This window comes from Hemitrygon akajei, chromosome 3 (assembly GCF_048418815.1).
Source record: "Hemitrygon akajei chromosome 3, sHemAka1.3, whole genome shotgun sequence".
Lineage (NCBI taxonomy): Eukaryota > Metazoa > Chordata > Chondrichthyes > Myliobatiformes > Dasyatidae > Hemitrygon > Hemitrygon akajei.
In genome coordinates, this window is record NC_133126.1 from 122807278 (window position 1) to 122824990 (window position 17713).

The 17713-nt window shown below is 39.7% G+C and overlaps 1 protein-coding gene across 1 annotated transcript in view; it reads right to left on the reverse strand.

Moving 5' to 3' along the window:
• Positions 1-688: 688 nt before the first annotated feature.
• The window catches only part of tfa (transferrin-a), a 47637-nt gene continuing 30612 nt past the window's right edge, over positions 689-17713 (reverse strand). The window contains exons 13-17 of the mRNA XM_073040744.1: positions 14739-14892; positions 13181-13245; positions 10704-10888; positions 5895-6084; positions 689-943 (exon numbers count right to left, since the gene is read on the reverse strand). Coding sequence (XP_072896845.1) covers positions 909-943; positions 5895-6084; positions 10704-10888; positions 13181-13245; positions 14739-14892 — 629 coding nt within the window. The 3' untranslated portion in view covers positions 689-908. The remainder of the gene's footprint in view (positions 944-5894; positions 6085-10703; positions 10889-13180; positions 13246-14738; positions 14893-17713) is intronic.

Here is a 17713-nt window from a genome sequence, read left to right on the forward strand (position 1 = left end):
AAGGTCTGACCTTACCCTGCATCTTCCACCTAACAAACTCCTTCTGCGACTTTTTTTTTATCATTAAGGGCAAGACCACGGCAGGCATGTGCATCCTCCTTCATTGTCTCGGGTATTTCTGATTTTTTTCTAACCAGCTGCTCCACCTCAATCTATGACTACATTATTCAATGGTGGAAGAATGCAGCCAAAAGATTTTACTACCTTGCTGTTTTGTCATGATGAAGTACTGACTCCCTTGCTTTGCAGGAGAGTGAGGCTGCTCCCATCCACACTCACATAATCTGTTGTTATAAGGTAATGAATGGTTCCCTCTGACAATAAGATGGACTCCTGACCTCAATCTATTTTATTATGATCATGCAACATTATTGTTTACCTGTACATTCTCTGGTGCTGGCACATACTTTATTCTGCATTGTTAATGCCCTAATGCTTTGTGTAATGATTTGATCTCCATATCAGTATGCAAGACAAGCTTTTCACTGTATCTTGGTGCATGTGACAATAATAATTCAATTCCAATATTACTGCTTTAACAATATTCTGTTCATATCACACAGAATAATTCTTTTAGGTCATTTTCCCTATTCACCTTAACAACACTACATATAAAAGATTAACCCTCCATTGTAATGGCCAAATCATTGATCTTACAGATTTTATTTAGAAATAAACTAATAAAATATTGAAGAAGCAAAAGATGATTTTTATTACAGAATCACAGATGAAAAGTAATTCCCCCATTACTTCCATGGGACACTTTGCTTATTTTATCAATAGGTGACTTAAATATATTTATGGTACTGTATGTTGGTCTGCAATATGTTGATGTCATAGTTTTCAGACTGATGGAAGGATTTCGCATTACTTGGTGCCCAGATCCTGTCAGGTCAGTCCTGCGTGGTTCAGCACTTTTCAAAGGAACATATATCCAGGAGCGCTGGAATAGAAATGAGCAAATAATTAGAATGTAGTATTGAATATACCAAGCAGCAATAAACCAACCATGGCATTATACAGAGGTACAGGGGCACCTTCTTTGTAAGTTCACTAGGAATGGAGAACTGGCAGTAAGCACACTGAGGCTGAGAAAGCCCAGTAAGGCAGGAGGAATGGTGGATGAAAGGTTACACTGAACCAGGGGGCATGCCATCACTTCAATGATGGCATCCTTCACTCTGGATCAGAATTTTGTGAGGTCATGTCCCATTTTGAGAGAGTTTGAAAACCTAGTGATACTTCATTGCAACACCGAGGCAGTGTTGGCATTGTTTAATTTACTATAAAATGAAATATGTAAACTCTGGAAAATATGAGTTCTCGTGCAATATTTCTCACTGGTGACCTATACAAAGATATCTATGATTTAATAACACTAAAAAAAAAATCTGCTTATTTTCATATTGCTGCTTTGTGATATCTTGCCCTGCATGGATTGGTTAATGTATTCCTACACTAAAACGGTTAATAACTTTAGAAGTATTTAATTCAATTAATTAAGACCCCCCCGTCTGTTGTCCCCTTCACTGTACTGTACTGTAAACACCTTAAATCTCTTGTTATAATGCTGCTACATTGTAAATTGGTATTTATGTACTTATGCACATTTTATTCCATATGTACTTTATAGTTTTATTTTTATATAATTCTTTAGAGTTTATAATTGCTGAATTTTGACTTTTGTTTCATGCAATGCCCTCACCAACACACCACAGCAAATTCTAAATACATGTAAATGTATATTGGAATTAAGGTTGATCCTTGTTCCTTTATTCTGAAATACTTTGGGATTATCCATTAAGAGGTACTATAGAGATACGAGTTGTCAGCTGGTCAGGTGAAGAAAGAAAAAGTCTAAAGGTCAGCTGCAAGGTTAGATACTGATGAAGAAAAGTGGGGGATAAAAGAGACAAGGAGAAGGGTGGGAGGTGGGAAGAGGAAGAAACACCAAAGTTACAGACCTAGAAACATATTGTAACTGGGGTTATACTGTTATCTGCGTGTGTGTTCGTGGGTCACCCTGACTGTAACAGGGATGTGTGATCATCAATTCCCCCAGTTGTATGTGACTGTGGGTTCTCTCCCCGGGTCATGGTGACCGGTCTGGTTTTGCGCTTGTTGCAATAAAACCATCAGTTGAGCTAAACAAGCTTCTCTCACCTGTCAACATGGACCGAATGCTCGCCACAACATGCAAGTAAAAGTGGGGTTAGAGGCTGAGGAAGCAGAACTCCAATGGAGAAAATGTGTGAGGAGTTGCAAGAGGCAGAGGAGAATTAGGAAACTGAATGACCAGGATGAGAAGAAGAGAGTAAATTGTTAAGGTAGGTGGTATATTGGGAAGACAACACCTTCTATTCCATCTGGATAGCCTCCAAACTGATGGCTTGAACATCGATTTGTCGAACTTATGGTAATGGGCCTCCCTGCCCTCTCCTTCACCATTCCTCATTCCCTTTTCCCTCTCCCACCTTGCCTACCCATCACCTCCCTCTGGTGCTCCTCCCCCACTTTCTTTCTTCCACGGCCTTCAGTCCTCTTGTATCAGACTCCCCCTTTTGTGCCCTGTATCTCTTTCACCAGTCAACTTCCCAGCTAAATACTTCAGCCCTTCCGCCCTCCACAAGGTTTCACCTATCACCTTGTGTTTCTCTCTCCCCTCCCCCACTTTTTAAATCTATTCCTCATCTTTTATTTTTCCAGTCCTGCTGAAGGGTCTCAGCCCAAAACATCAACTGTATTTTTTGCCATAGATGCTGCCTAGCCTGCTGAGTTCCTCCAGCATTTTATGAGTGTTGCTTGGATTCCCAGCGTCTGCAGATTCTCTCTTGCTTGTGACACAAAGTTTCAATCATATACACAGATGACAATGGAGTTGGAGACTGGGGGAAAGTAATAGAGTTCAAGAGTTGGGGGTGGAGGATATTAGTTGTGTTCAAACAGCACACAGCAATGCCCAGCTGAGCTCCACCAACATTATCAAAATGCATTGGCTCTTCTTATTTTGGGTACAATAATATATGGAGATGTAAAGGCTTGTACTCAGTTCAAAAGCATTGGAAGTAAAAGATGGTGCCCCAGAATCTTAATATCCAATGCTACCTTTAAGAGACTTTCAGACTGGCACTCACAGTGGCATGCAAAAGTCTGGGGACACTTGGTCAAAATTTCTGTTACTGTGAATAGCTAAGTGAGTAAAAGATGAACTGTCATAAAAGTCATAAAATTAAAGATGAAACATTCTTTTCAACATTTTAAGCAAGATTAGTGTATTATTTTTGTTTTGTACAGTTTTAGAGTAAAAAAAAGAAAGGGAGCGCCGTGCAAAAGTTTGGGCATCCCAAGAGATTTGAGCTCTCAGGTAACTTTTACTGAGGTCTCAGACCTTAATTAGCTTGTTAGGGCTATGGCTTGTTCACAGTCATTGTTAGGAAAGGCCAGGTGATGCAAATTTCAAAGCTTTATAAATGCCCTGACTCCTCAAACCTTGTCCCAACAATCAGCAGCCATGGGCTCCTCTAAGCAGCTGCCTAGCACTCTGAAAATTAAAATAAATGATGCCCAGAAAGTAGGAGAAGGCTATAAGAAGATAGCAAAGCATTTTCAGATAGTCGTTTCCTCAGTTTGTAATGTGATTAAGAAATGGCAGTTAACAGGAATGGTGGAGGTCAAGTTGAGGTCTGGAAGACCTAGAAAACTTTCCGAGAGAACTGCTCATTGGACTGCTAGAAAGGCAAATCAAAACCCCCATTTGACTGCAAAAGACCTTCAGGAAGATTTAGCAGGCTCTGGAGTGGTGGTGCACTGTTCTACTGTGCAGCGACACCTGCACAAATATGACTTTCATGGAAGAGTCATCAAAAGAAAACCTTTCCTGCATCCTCACCACAAAATTCAGCATCAGAAGTTTGCAAAGGAACATCTAAACAAGCCTGATGCATTTTGGAAACAAGTCCTGTGGACCGATGAAGTTAAAATAGAACTTTTTGGCCACAATGAGCAAAGGTATGTTTGGAGGAAAAAGGGTGCAGAATCTCATAAAAGAACATCTCTCCAACTGTTAAGGGGGGGGGGGGAGTGGATCGGTCATACTCTAGGCTTGTGTTGCAGCCAGTGGCACAGGGAACATTTCCCTGGTAGAGGGAAGAACGAATTCAATTAAATACCAGCAAATTCTGGAAGCAAACATCACACCATCTGTAAGAAAGCTGAAGATGAAAGAGGGTGGCTTCTACAACAGGATAATGATCCTAAACACACCTCAAAATCCACAATGAGGCACAAGCTGTAGATTTTGCCATGGCCCTCACAGTCCCCCGACCTAAACATCATCGAAAATCTCTGGATAGACCTCAGAAGAGCAGTGCTTGCAAAACGGTTCAAGAATCTCACAGAACTAGAAGCCTTTTGCAAGGAAGAATGGGAGAAAATCCCCCAAACAAGAATTGAAAGACTCTTAGCTGGTTACAGAAAGTGGTTTCAAGCTGTGATACTTGCCAAAGGGGGTGTTACTAAGTACTGACCATGCAGGGCGCCCAAACTTTTGCTTTGGGCCCTTCTCCTTTTTTGTTATTTTGAAACTGTAAAAAATTGAAATAAAAAAGTAATCTTGCTTAAAATATTAAAGAAATGTGTCAACTTTAACTTTATGTCTTTTGGAAATCAGATCATCTTTTATTGACAAAGGGTCTTGGCCCGAAACATTGACAGCGCTTCTCCCTATTGGTGCTGCCTGGCCTGCTGTGTTCCACCAGCATTTTGTGTGTGTTGTTCGAATTTCCAGCATCTGCAGATTTTCTCGTGTTTCATCTTTTATTCACTTAGCTATTCACAGTAACAGAAATTTTGACCAGGGGTGCCCAAATTTCTGCTTGCCACTGTAAATGGGCAAGGTATTCAAGGAAACGGCAAATAGAATTAGGGTACAAATACACTCTTTTCGGACTTCCGACATTTTGATGACAAACTCTGCCATCTTCATGTACTGGGCTGGAAGCCAGAGAAAAGTCTATTCATCATACACTGGGAAAGCACCAGATCCTTTTTCAGAATTACGGTAGTTGGACAAAAGAGTTTGGTGAGGACAGATTGAGGTAAAAGGGATGTTCCTGCGCTCTACACTTCTGGTGATCTTAATGGTTCTTCTTTGAACTCTAGCTCTGCAGTCATGAGGGCATTATTGGCTCTGGTGTCCTCTGCTGAATTCACACATTAAGCAAAAGTCATAGAGTCACAGAATCAAGGAAGGCGGGCTCTGTCGTGGGCAAAGTACTCGAGAGTTTAACATCGGTAGCTGAGCGAAGGGCGCTGAGTAGGCTACGGTCAATTATGGATAACTCTGAACATCCTCTACATAGCACCATCCAGAGACAGAGAAGCAGTTTCAGCGACAGGTTACTATCGATGCAATGCTCCTCAGACAGGATGAAGAGGTCAATACTCCCCAATGCCATTAGGCTTTACAATTCTACCGCCAGGACTTAAGAACTTTTTATAAGCTATTATTAATGCTTTTTGAGATAGTGATTTAGATGCATATCATATTTTTTACTGAGTTAAGTATTGTATGTAATTAGTTTTGCTACAACAAGTGTATGGGACATTGGAAAAAAAGTTGAATTTCCCCATGGGGATGAATAAAGTATCTATCTATCTATCTATCTATAAAGAACCAAAGCACATCCTTTTGGATGCCACGCTGCTCACATAAGATGAAGTCATTATCCAAGACCCAGCTGTCAACCCAAGCATCACTGCTGGTCTGGCAGAGTGAACATGATCTGCAGGTACTTGATGTGAATCCTGATAACTTCCTGCTTGGAACACGTTCAATACACAAAAGAAGATATTAAAGAACTATTCTGAATGTACTCCTATTCATCGGTACTTACCAGGATGTTTACAGCGATTGAGTGCTTCCAATGATCTCACATAGTTCATATCCAGGAAAGTGTTATCATTCGTCTTGGTGATCTCAATGAGGCACTGTGTGGAATCCTTAAAAAGTAGGTCCTTGCCCCAAGACCCGGAGCTGAACATTGCAAATGTGTTTTTCTGGGTCCCGTTAATACCGTGTTTCACCTGCAGTAAAAAGCAAATTTGTTACTGATGTCAACAAGTGATCTATGTGGACTTACTGCTTTTTTGAAGGCAACTATAAACAGACTATGAATATGGTTTGCCAGTACCAAATGCACCTCAAAATCCAGTGCTAGAATCCAGAATTTCCATCAAAATCAAAGCTGCCAGTGAGATCTCATTGAAAAATAGAAAATATGTATGGGAGTTTGACAGTATTATGACAAATAGTGGCATTGTAGGGAATATATCACTATGTTCAAATATTAATTAACAGAATAATGAGGTACAATAAATGCAGCAAAAAATAAAATGCTTGAAGAACTCACTGGATTAAGTGGAAATAATAGAAACAAAGAGACAATTGTAGTTTCAAGTCAGGAGAGAGTAGAGGGAAGCTAGCCAGCATACAGAAATAGGAAGGAAAAGTGAGACAGAGGCTTGGAAGAGAAAGACAAAAATACTTATTTGGGAGGACAACAGGCAGATAGAATCAGGAAGGGGGGGAATGGGGAGTGTTGAATGGGCACATTCAGTTTGGTAATTGAAAGCGGATGGGTTGGCTCAGGGTTTTGAGCTAGGCACTCGGATATCTAGAATGCAGACAAGAAAGACTACAATAAAAATGATTTAGTTGAGGGACTGAAAATAATGCATACAAGCTTCCTGATGGCACTGGCATAAGTGTGAAATTTTGAGGAGAAGATGTCTGCCAAAGGAAGACCTTATAATCATTGGTAGGAAGTACTGAAAAGTAGACTGTTATTTCAATAATGCAAGAATGTTTCATGTTTGTTCTCTGAGAGATGGTAAAGAGAATGTGGGTTCATATTGCAAAGGGCATGAAGCTGAAAAATAAGTAAGCCTTGCTGTACCTGGATACTTTGTGCATCTTTAGTCTCCTTATAGAGGGGAGATGCAGCAGGGGCTGCCAATCTGATTCTTGGATGATGGAGCTGCCTTATGGGGAAGGTCTGAGCAAGTTAGGTCTAAACTTTAGGTTTAAAGCAACAAGATAAGATCTAACTGAAATAAATAAGATTCTGAAGGATAAATGATGCAAGGGTATCAGTGTAGTGTCTAGAATTAGGGGTATAATCTTAGACTAAGCCTGGCCACATGCTGGGAGAGATTCAGAGAGTTGTACAGCACAGAACCAGTCTCACCAACCCCAACGGCCAATGCCGACGAAGAAGCCTGTCTAAGCTAGTCCCATTTGTCATTATTTGCCCATAACCTTCTAAACCTTTCTAATAAGTACCTATCCAACTGCCTTCTAAAAATTATTATTATACCTGCCTCAACCACTTCCTCTGACAGCTCATTCCACGAAGATACCTCCATTAGTGTAAAAAGCAATGACCTTCAAATTCCTATTACCTTAAATTAATGGCCTCTGTTGTTGATTCCCAACTCTGCAAAAAAAATACCGATTGCTTTCACCCTACCTATGCCCTTTGTGATTTTATACAACTACATAAGATCACCTCTCAGACTCTATGTACTAAGGAATAAAATTCTAGACTGTCCAATCTCTCCCTGTATCTAAGACCCTCAAGTCCAGGCAACATCCTTGTAAATCTTTTTTGTACTTTTTCTAGTTTCATAACATCTTTCCATAGCAGGACTGCCAAAACATAACACAATACACCAAGTGCAGTCCCACCACTGTTCTGTACAGCTATATCATGACCTCCCAAATTTTATACTTAATGCTCTGATTTATGAAGGTCATCCATGCCAAAAGTCTTCTTCACCAGCTGTAATCTCACTTTCAGTGAACCACATACTTGTACTCCAAGTCCCTCTGTTCTACAACACTCCGCAGGGCCCTCCTGTCCACTGTGGAAATTGTATCGGGATTTGACTTTCCAAAATGTAACACCTTGCACCTATCCAAATTAAATTCCATTTGTTATTCTTCAACCCACTTACTCAGCTGATTAAGATCTCCGTATGTAAATTTTATTGAACATCTTCATTGTTCACTGTATCACTTACATTAGTATCATCTGCAAACTTACTCAAGTCATTGATATAGATGACAAACAACAATAAGACCAACACTGCATCACAAGGTACACGACTAGTCATGGACCTCCAATCCAAGAAACAACCTTCCACCATCACCCTCTGCCTTCTAACATCAAGCCAATAATGTATCCAATTAGACAGCTCTCCTTAGATTCTATGCTCTCTAACCTGCCTGAGAAGCCTACAAAGTGGACTGTTATCAAAAGCCTTACTAAGGCCACACAGAACCATATCTGCTGCCCTGCCTCATTAACTTGCTTGGTCATATTATCAAAAAAAGCTCAGTCAAGTGTATAAGCCATGATCTCCCATAAGTAAAGCCATACTGACTATCCCCAATCAACCCCTATCCTTCCAGATGTCTGTCCATCTTACTCCTCAGATCCTCTCCAGTAACTTACCTATCACAGATGCTAAACTTGCTGGTCTATAGTTTCAAGGTTTTGATTTGCCACCCTTATTAAATAAAGGTACTAAATTTGCTGCACTCCAATCTAACAGCACCTCACCTGCGGTGAACGATAATGGAAATATCTCTGCCAGGGCTCCTGCAATTCCTTCTCCAGCCTTCTCTAGTGTTCTTGGATATACATAGTCAGGCCTTGGAGATTTTTCGGCCTTTATACCTTTTAAGACATTCAGCGCCTCCTTTGCTGTAATGCCAACTCCATGACCTCCCCGTTTAGTTTTCCTGAACTAAAGGCTTCATGCCTTTCTCCACAGTAAAAACAGAGGGAAAATGCTCATTAAGTATGGCGGACATTACATAAGGGTTGTGATTCAGATTGACATTATCCAATCTGAAGAACCATGGATGTTGAGCAATAAGTACGTCTAGAGCTAAGGCACTCTGATTGCTGGCCTACGGACGCATCAAGAGCTTTGGAGATCAGGGAGCAACTGTTGAGCCATGATCTCAGTGAAAGGTGCAACAAGTTTGAGGGGCAGTGGAGCCTGCCTACTATTGTTTTTATGAAAGAGTTGTGTTTCGTTGAAATAGATCAAGTTCAGGATAAAATAAAGGACATTCAATATGGCACAAAATCAGAGTTAAGAAATATTTTAAGGATGAAAAAAGAAAATAGAATAAATTATATTAAAAGAAAAAATTGTTTAAATTGATTAAAAAGGGGAAGGAATTTTAAGAAACTGATACTTAGCTGAAAGGTAATTATGAAAAATGGATGTAAACATAGCATTTTTAAAATTTGACAGGAGAAAAGAAAGAACCGAATATCAAAAAGGAATAAAATCAGAAACTGGTGGAATGAGTTGTCAAGCCATATGATAGGATCACTTCCATCTAGCCACAAAGCTGGACAGATTAGAATTATTCAAAAGAGGAAATTGGAAAAGTAGAATAATTTGATAACACTAAGATTTATATCCAAAATATGCACAGAAAAGGCTATATTTACAAATTATTATTAATAAATATAAATATGAATTTTGTGCATTCAGGTATATACAATTCTTTAATGAAAGAAACCTAACTGATTCTTAAGAAAGCACTAGATGAAATCTGGTCACCAAAGTTATTGTAAATCCACCAAAGAAATACTATGTTGTGCAGGCTAGAAACGTAAAGTTCCTCCTTCTACCTGATATTTTAATATATGACAGGGTAAAGGGACATCAAACTAGCACAATTGAAATTTTCTTTGTGCATCCCAATGCAGTGTAAGTGCTATTGTTAATGGGCTTTCATTCAACAATCTCAGAGGACTTAGCTTACCAGGCATTATTAAAGGGTTCTCATTCAAAATTGTGGGTTTAATGAGTATGCTCTCAACATAATAACTCAAGGAATAGGACACGAGGTTAGCAATTGACATTCCTCTTTTCACAGTGAGTATTTACCTATACCTGTGCATGTGAGGAAGACCATTTCTATTCATGTGGACTAAGGTGTACTATCCTCAATTAGATACATATGACCAGAAAACCATTCTGAACATTCATATTACATAGTAAGTAAATGTTAGTTGTTCAATATAAGTTTCAATTATCATGTCTGAGCACTCTCTGAAGAAAAAGGAAATTGTTCATGAATGTGTTTCCATGTTATTTATTAGTTGCCATAAGGCTTAATAACACATTAGCAGAAATGGTGCACTCCAATTTTTAAAGAAGTGTGAGCAATGATCTGACCCGAGTCCAAGACTAGCTACTGTTTTCATAAATAAATGGATTTATAAGTAGAAAAGCAAGCACACTACTCTGAAAAGATGGATTTTAAATTCACAGTGCAATATTGCAAAAGTGTACAAAAGAAACTGCAGAAAGCACAGTTCCATAGTTTTGTTTAGGTGAACTCTTTTTAACATGTGTTATAGCAGAATACAAGGCCATAGATTTGATAATATGAGCTGAACAATTCAACTGAATTGCATTTTTAGCAAATACTGAGCTGGATTTTCAATGTTCAGATGTTACGTTCTGGAAAGGAATACCAAATCAGAGTTGTATGGATACCTTTTTGGCTGACCCAGAATTCATTGTTAGGAAGAATCCGTTTGTAGCTTGGTACAATTCACCTGTGAAAACCTTCTGCACCATGTAGCCAAGTAGGAAATATTTACACTTACCTGTTCTCTTTTCAGAAGTCGGACAACTTCATCCTTTTTCTCTGATCGAGTCACAACAGCGTGTGCTGGGACTTTAGCCAAGTGGCACTTCTTGTACTGATTGACGTTGACCACGGTATTATTTTTGCACAGCAGATAATAATTGGTAGATTGTAGATTCTGATTCCAAGATAGTACTCCGTTCCCTAAGTAAGAAAACAATTCCATCAAATATCATAGCTATATTTTCTCATAGAAATAAAACAAAAAGACATTTTTGGTTGAAAAGTATGGTGGCACCAAATGCTACTTTAATCAAGCAAACTAACTTCATCGACCATGATGAAATGCTTTGAGAGGTTGGTCATGACTAGACTGAACTCCAGCCTCAGCAGGGACCTGGAACCATTGCAGTTTGCCTGTCACCACAGTAGGTCAACGGCAAACACAATCTCAATGGCCCTTCACATGGGTTTAGACCACCTGGACAACACAAACACCTATGTCAGGATGCTGTTCATCGACTATAGCTCTGTATTTAATACCATCATTCCCACAATCCTGATTGTGAAGTTGCAGAACCTGGGCCTCTATACCTCCCTCTGTAACTGGAGCCTCGACTTCCTAACTGGAAGGCCACAATCTGTGCAGATTGGTGATAACATATTCTCCTTGCTGATTATCAACACTGGCGCACCTCAGGGGTGTGTGCTTAGCCCACTGCTCTACTCTCTGTATACACATGACTGTGTGGCTTGGCATAGCTCAAACACCATCTATAAATTTGATGATGATGCCATCGTTGTTGGTAGAATCTCAGGTGGTGACGAGAGGGTGTATAGGTGTGAGATATGCCAACTGGTTGAATGGTGCCGCAGCAACAACCAGGCACTCAATGTCAGTAAGACGAAAGAGCTGATTGTGGATTTCAGGAAGGGTAAGATGAAGGAGTACATACCAATCCTCATAGAGGGATCTGAAATGGAGAAAGTGAGCAGCTTCAAGTTCCTGGGTGTCAAGATAAATGACGATCTAACCTGGTCCCAACATATCGATGTAGTTATAAAGAAGGCAAGACAGTGGCTATACTTCATTAGGAGCTTGAAGAGATTTGGTATGTCAACAAATACACTCAAAAATTTCTATAGATGTACTGTGGAGAGCATTCTGACAGGCTGCATCACTGTCTGGTATGGGGGGGGGGGGGACTACTGCACAGAACCAAAAGAAACTGAAGACGGTTGTAAATCTAGTCAGCTCCATCTTGGGCACTAATCAACAAAGGACATTTTCAGGGAGCAGTGTCTCAGAAAGGCAGTGTCCATTATTAAGGACCTCCAGCACCCAGGGCATGCCTTTTTCTCACTGCTACAATCAGGTAGGAGGTACAGAAGCCTGAAGGCACACACTCAGTGATTCAGGAACAGCTTATTCCCCTCCACCAACCGATTCCAAAATGGATGTTGAACCCTTGGACACTACCTCATTTTTTTAATATACAGTATTTCCATTTTTTAACACATTTTTAATCTATTCACTATACATATACTGTAATTTACTTATTTATTTATTATTATTTGTTTTTTTCTCTTCTATATTATGTATTGCACTGAACTGCTGCTGCTCAGTTAACAAATTTCATGCCACATGACGGTGATAATAAACCTGATTCTGATTCTGATTCCGATTCCAGGCAATTGTTCTCAAGCATGGTAAGAACACAAGGAAGTAGCAAGGCACCTTTCTCGTTCATTAACGCAATTATGACTGATTAATTATCTATGATTTAACAGCTGTCAAAAACAGTATGGTCCTCAACCATTCAAAAAACTTTCATGACCACCTAGCTAATGCTAAGGATTCTAATTTTTTAGCCATGAGCAGTACAATGTATCCTTCCTGAGTGAGGTACAGTTGTGAATAATGAACCCAGCATATTTTGACAAATAATAATATTCAGCAGCACAGTCTAATGCAATTGTGTAGCTTCTGTTCCTCCTCCAAATAGGAATCTTTACAAAATTACAGTGGTCATTATGGAATAGGGTTTGAAATTTTAAATCTCAGGTAGAGGCGGGTTATGTGATAGATTCTGGTAGTGCAAAAAATGTATTCAAAATGAGAATGAACACATTGCATCAAAATTTGCTGGTGATAGAATAAAGCAGTAACATGAAGACTATACAGAAAATGTGTAAGGGATTTAACTTAGTTAATACAGAAAAAAGTTGACGAAGGGTTGCAGTATTTAGGATCTGTGCATCACTGGAAAGGCCAACATTTATTGCCCACTCCTAATTGCCATTGTTGGGTTATTTAAGAATCAGCCATGTTACTGGTCACCGTGACTCTCCTTTAAAAATTCAGTAAGTTAAATTTAAATTTCAGAAGTGTCATGGTGGGATTTAAACTCAGGCCCCTGGATTGCTACTCCAGGATTCTCAGTTACTAATCCTACTATTTTGTTATGTTCATGATGTACATGAAGTCACACGTACCATCGGTATTCTCCGGTACAGTTGTATGTTTAACAAAAGCAACATCACCTTCCTCCACAAGGCACCTGAAAGAGATTTAAACAAATAATTAATATATATGGACATACTGTGAATCTATTGGATAGGATTATTAGGTGGTAAGGGAGTCTGAGTTAAATATGTTGTCTGAAGTAGAAGCTTGTAAGTAAACAAAGTCAAAATTCAAAATATGCACAGGTGCAATGAAGAATTTACCTGCAGCATTAGAGGCACATAGCATCAGATATCTTCACAAGATAAACAACTTTTGCAAATTGTTAATAGACATTATTCTCAAAAATTTTAGCCAAGAAAGAACACAATTTGAACAAAAACAATGCAAAATGATCAAAGTCTATCACTGAACTGTGGTCATTAGGGTCTAGCCTAGCATGAATATTGTTTAAGTGTTCTGATTTGCAAATAAATAATTCCCTCTTTTGATATACCACTATTTATCTACAAAGAAAAGAACTGTCTTAATATTTTCCATGCTCACTTCTGAAGGCATTGACTGTCAATGGCTATGGACTGACAATCAACACTAGCAGAAGCAGGTAGAAAAATAGACTGGAGAAGGAAAATACAAAATGATTCCTGTGCCCTTTCCATTTTTGTAAGCCAAGTTACGTGACTGGTGCAATTGAAACCATGATCAATGGTGAACTCTCGGGATGTACTGGGGGATCTTGGTGATGTCAATTCCATTAAATGCCAAGTGAAAGTGCTAATACCCTTTCTTGTTCAAGATGGCCATTGCGTGGCAAGTCAATGTAATGAATACTACTCGCCACATATCAATTCATGTCCAAACGTTGTCAAGATCATGCTGCTTGCAGGCATGAATTTCCGCAATTGCTGAAGATTTGCCAATATAGTTCGGTATCGTGCAATCATCAGCAGACATTCCCACTCTAACCATACAATGGAAGGAAAGTCATTAATGAAGTAGATGAAGCAAAATGGTTGAGCTAGGGCACTGTCACGAGAACCTCTTATACTGAAGTCACAGGATTGAGATAATCAATCTCCAATAACTCTAACTGCATAACTCTAGCCATGGGAGTCTTCTCTCATTGTACCCACTGATTTCAGTTTAACAAGTGTCCTAGATGCCACACTTAGTAAAATGTTGCCATGATGTCAAGGTTCGCCACTCCCACTGCACTTCTGAAAATCTGCAGATGCTGGAAATCCGAGCAACCCACACAAAATGCTAGAGGAACTCAGCAACCCAGGCGGCATCTATGGAAAAGAAAAAACTGACAACGTTTTAGACCGTGACCCTTCATCAGGACCTGATGAAAGGTTTTGCCCTGAAACGTCAAGTGTTTACCCTTTTCAATAGATGCTGCCTGGCCTGCTGAGTCCCTCCAGCATTTTGTGTGTGTTGTTCCAAAATTCAGCTCTTTGGTCCCTAATTGAATTAAAACTGTGAGCATGTTTGACAACCACAAAGGAAATTTAAGTAACAGAATAATTGACGATTGTTAATTTTAACATGACTGCATATCAAATAGGTGAAAATTTAGTACTGTACCTGAAGGCTCCACTGTAGCTGAAGTAGCGCTCATTGCTGTTAGCAGCACATTTATTTTGTGTATCTAGTTTATCTTTCGAACCGATACACAGGGCACACAGTCTGGGATTACTCTTATCTGCCCCTGGAGCACAGCTTGCACTGAAATATGAAGCTTTGGTCAGAAAGAAAATGGGTTAATTTTCCCAGTCAATAAAATGATTTTAGAACTATGCATTTGCCTGTCACTGACTATCCTATCTGTGTACTGTACTTTGCTGTTAATAAGCAACTGTGTTCAGCTAAGAGGAAAAGCAATCTGAAGTACTTACTTTTAGTGGATTTCACAAAGAGGGGAGTCCAATTCCAGTCGGAAACACAATTTGGAGAGGAATGCAAACCAACCAGTTTGAAACAATATTTCACCTCCCTACTGCAATAGTGCCAAGGGCTTCCTTAGGAGTCCAACAAGATGCATGCACCGAAAGGCTGGTGAGCATACACCCGTTGAAAGTTCACACGGCTTCCTCACTGGATCCTTTCGGGCCATGGTGTGGCACCGTGTCATTCTGAGCACCTTTGCTTAGTCCACAACTGGCAGGATTTCCCCATGGTCGACCATTTTAATTCCACTTCTCATTCACATTCTGATATGTTGCTCCATGGCCTCCTTTACTGCCACAATGATGTCTCTCTCAGGCTGGAGGAGCAACACCTCATGTTGGGCTGTGTAGTCTCTAACCTGACAGTATGGACATTGATTTCTCTAACTTCCAGTAATTTCTCTAACTTTCAATAATTTCTCTTCCATTCTCCTTCTCTCTTTTTCCATTCCCCATTCTGGCTCCCCTCTTACCCTTTCTCCTTCACCTGCTTATCACCTCCCTCTAACACCCCTTCTCATTCCCTCTCCTTTCCTATCACATTCCTTTTTCAGCCCTTTACATTTTCAATCTATCACCTCCCAGCTTCTCACTTCATCCCTCCCCTCCTCACACACCTACCTCACCTGGCTTCACATATCACCTTCAAGCTTGTACTCCTTCCCCCCCCCCCCCCCCCCACCTTCTTATTCTGGCTTCTTCCCCCTTCCTTTCCAATCCTGATGAAGGTTCTTGGCCCAAAATGTCAACTCTTTATTCCCCTCCATAGATGCTGCTTGACCTGCTGAGTTTCTCCAGCTTTGCATGTGTGTGTGTGTGTGTTATTCTTGATTTCCAGCATCTACAGAATCTCTTGTGTTTATGGATAGTTTTGTTGTTTTCTTTTCTCCAAGAGTAAATCACTCAGTATAATCAGGTAAATAGTGCAATCTGGAATGAAGGACAACTGCACGCCTGGCTGGAAAATGGTTCTGCTCCTACCGGGAAATAATGACCTCAGGAATCTTGGTTCAAAGCGCTCTGCTCAGGAACAATAGTCATAAAAACATACAGCAGAAAAACAGTCCCAACTTGTTAATGCTGACCAAGATGCCCAGCTAACTCAGTCCTATTTGCCTGTAAATCCCTTCCTATCCATTGTGCCAGTACACATGCCTTCTAAATGTTGTTCACCTGTCTTTACCGCTTCCTTTGGCAAGCAATCTTTCCTGATGAATTTTAATATTTTTAAAACCTACCCTCATCTGAAACATAATCTTAAGAGTAATTTGTCAGTAAATAATATCAGCTTCTAATATTACTGATTGGCCCATAGGGTCACATGGGTACTGTTGCCTAATCTGATTTTAACACTTGATCATACCAATATCAACAGCAAATCCTTTTCAGGGTAAAAGTTCCAACCTTTGATTTCAGTCATCATGCAGGACTTCGTAACCCCAATAATTTTCTATTCAAGGCATTTATAGATACTGTTCTATAGATTTGCTAAGTACAGTATGCCTGCAGGAAAAGAGTCTCAGGGTTGTATGTGGTGCCATGTACTCTGACAATAAATTTTACTTTAAACTTTGAACTTCCTAGCTCCTTTCTAGGAGCATGCCTATGCCCCCGAACCTAGCGTTTGCTACATGCTGCATTCATCTTCCAATATCAGTACATAGCTGACTACACTAATGGGCTCGAGGGTAAGGGTTGAGCAGCATACCAAATGAATCAAATTATAAATATGGCATGTATTGAAACAAGTGTTGGATGAATATCAAATCAGGCAGCTAGGATTGTAAGTTTCAAGGTAGGCAGAGTAGCTGATGATATTACTAAGTTTGTGAACCTTCTTCAACTTCATGTTGTCAACCTATAGCACATCATTCTGCATCTAAACTCAATGTTAATTTCCAAACATTGAGAACTCAGCACTATTTCATTGTTTAAACAAAAATGTGCGTAAGGCATTTGACAAATACACACAAGGCAGATTGGCAAAGAAAGTAGAAGCCCAGATAACACAAGGGAAAGTGACAAGTTAGTTTAAAAGTTAGCTTCCATACGAAAGCAATGGGCATTGGTTAATGCGAGACTCAAAGACTGGAGGGTGGCATGCAGTGGCGTGTTGAGTATTTATTGTTTTCCCCATGCTTGTAGTTGTAACAGTGTACATATTTTTGATTTAAATGTAGGGATGGCAATTAAGAAGTTTAGTATGGTTGTATGGTAGCAATCAGTATGGTTAGTAGTGAGCAAAAATGTTCTGTATTGAAGATATCAATGGATTAGTTAGGTCAGCATAAAAAGAACTCAATTTAAAGTGTGAGGTAAAGCATTATGGGAAGGCAATCTCGGGAAGGGTTTGCTTGATAAACGGAAGAATACTAACTGTAAAGGAATGGAGGGAACCTGGAGTATATGTTCTTCACCTTGAAGATGGGTCAGAACAGGTGGATGGAGTTATTTTGAAATGCATAGAAGATGTCTGCTACTTTTGGTCAAAGCATAAGTACAAGGACATAGGAATTATTCCCAAACTGTGTACAGTAGATCACGGCCAGAGTTCTATATGTAGTTCTGTTCAGTTCATAGCACTTGCTAGCATCAGAATGTTATAGTTATGAG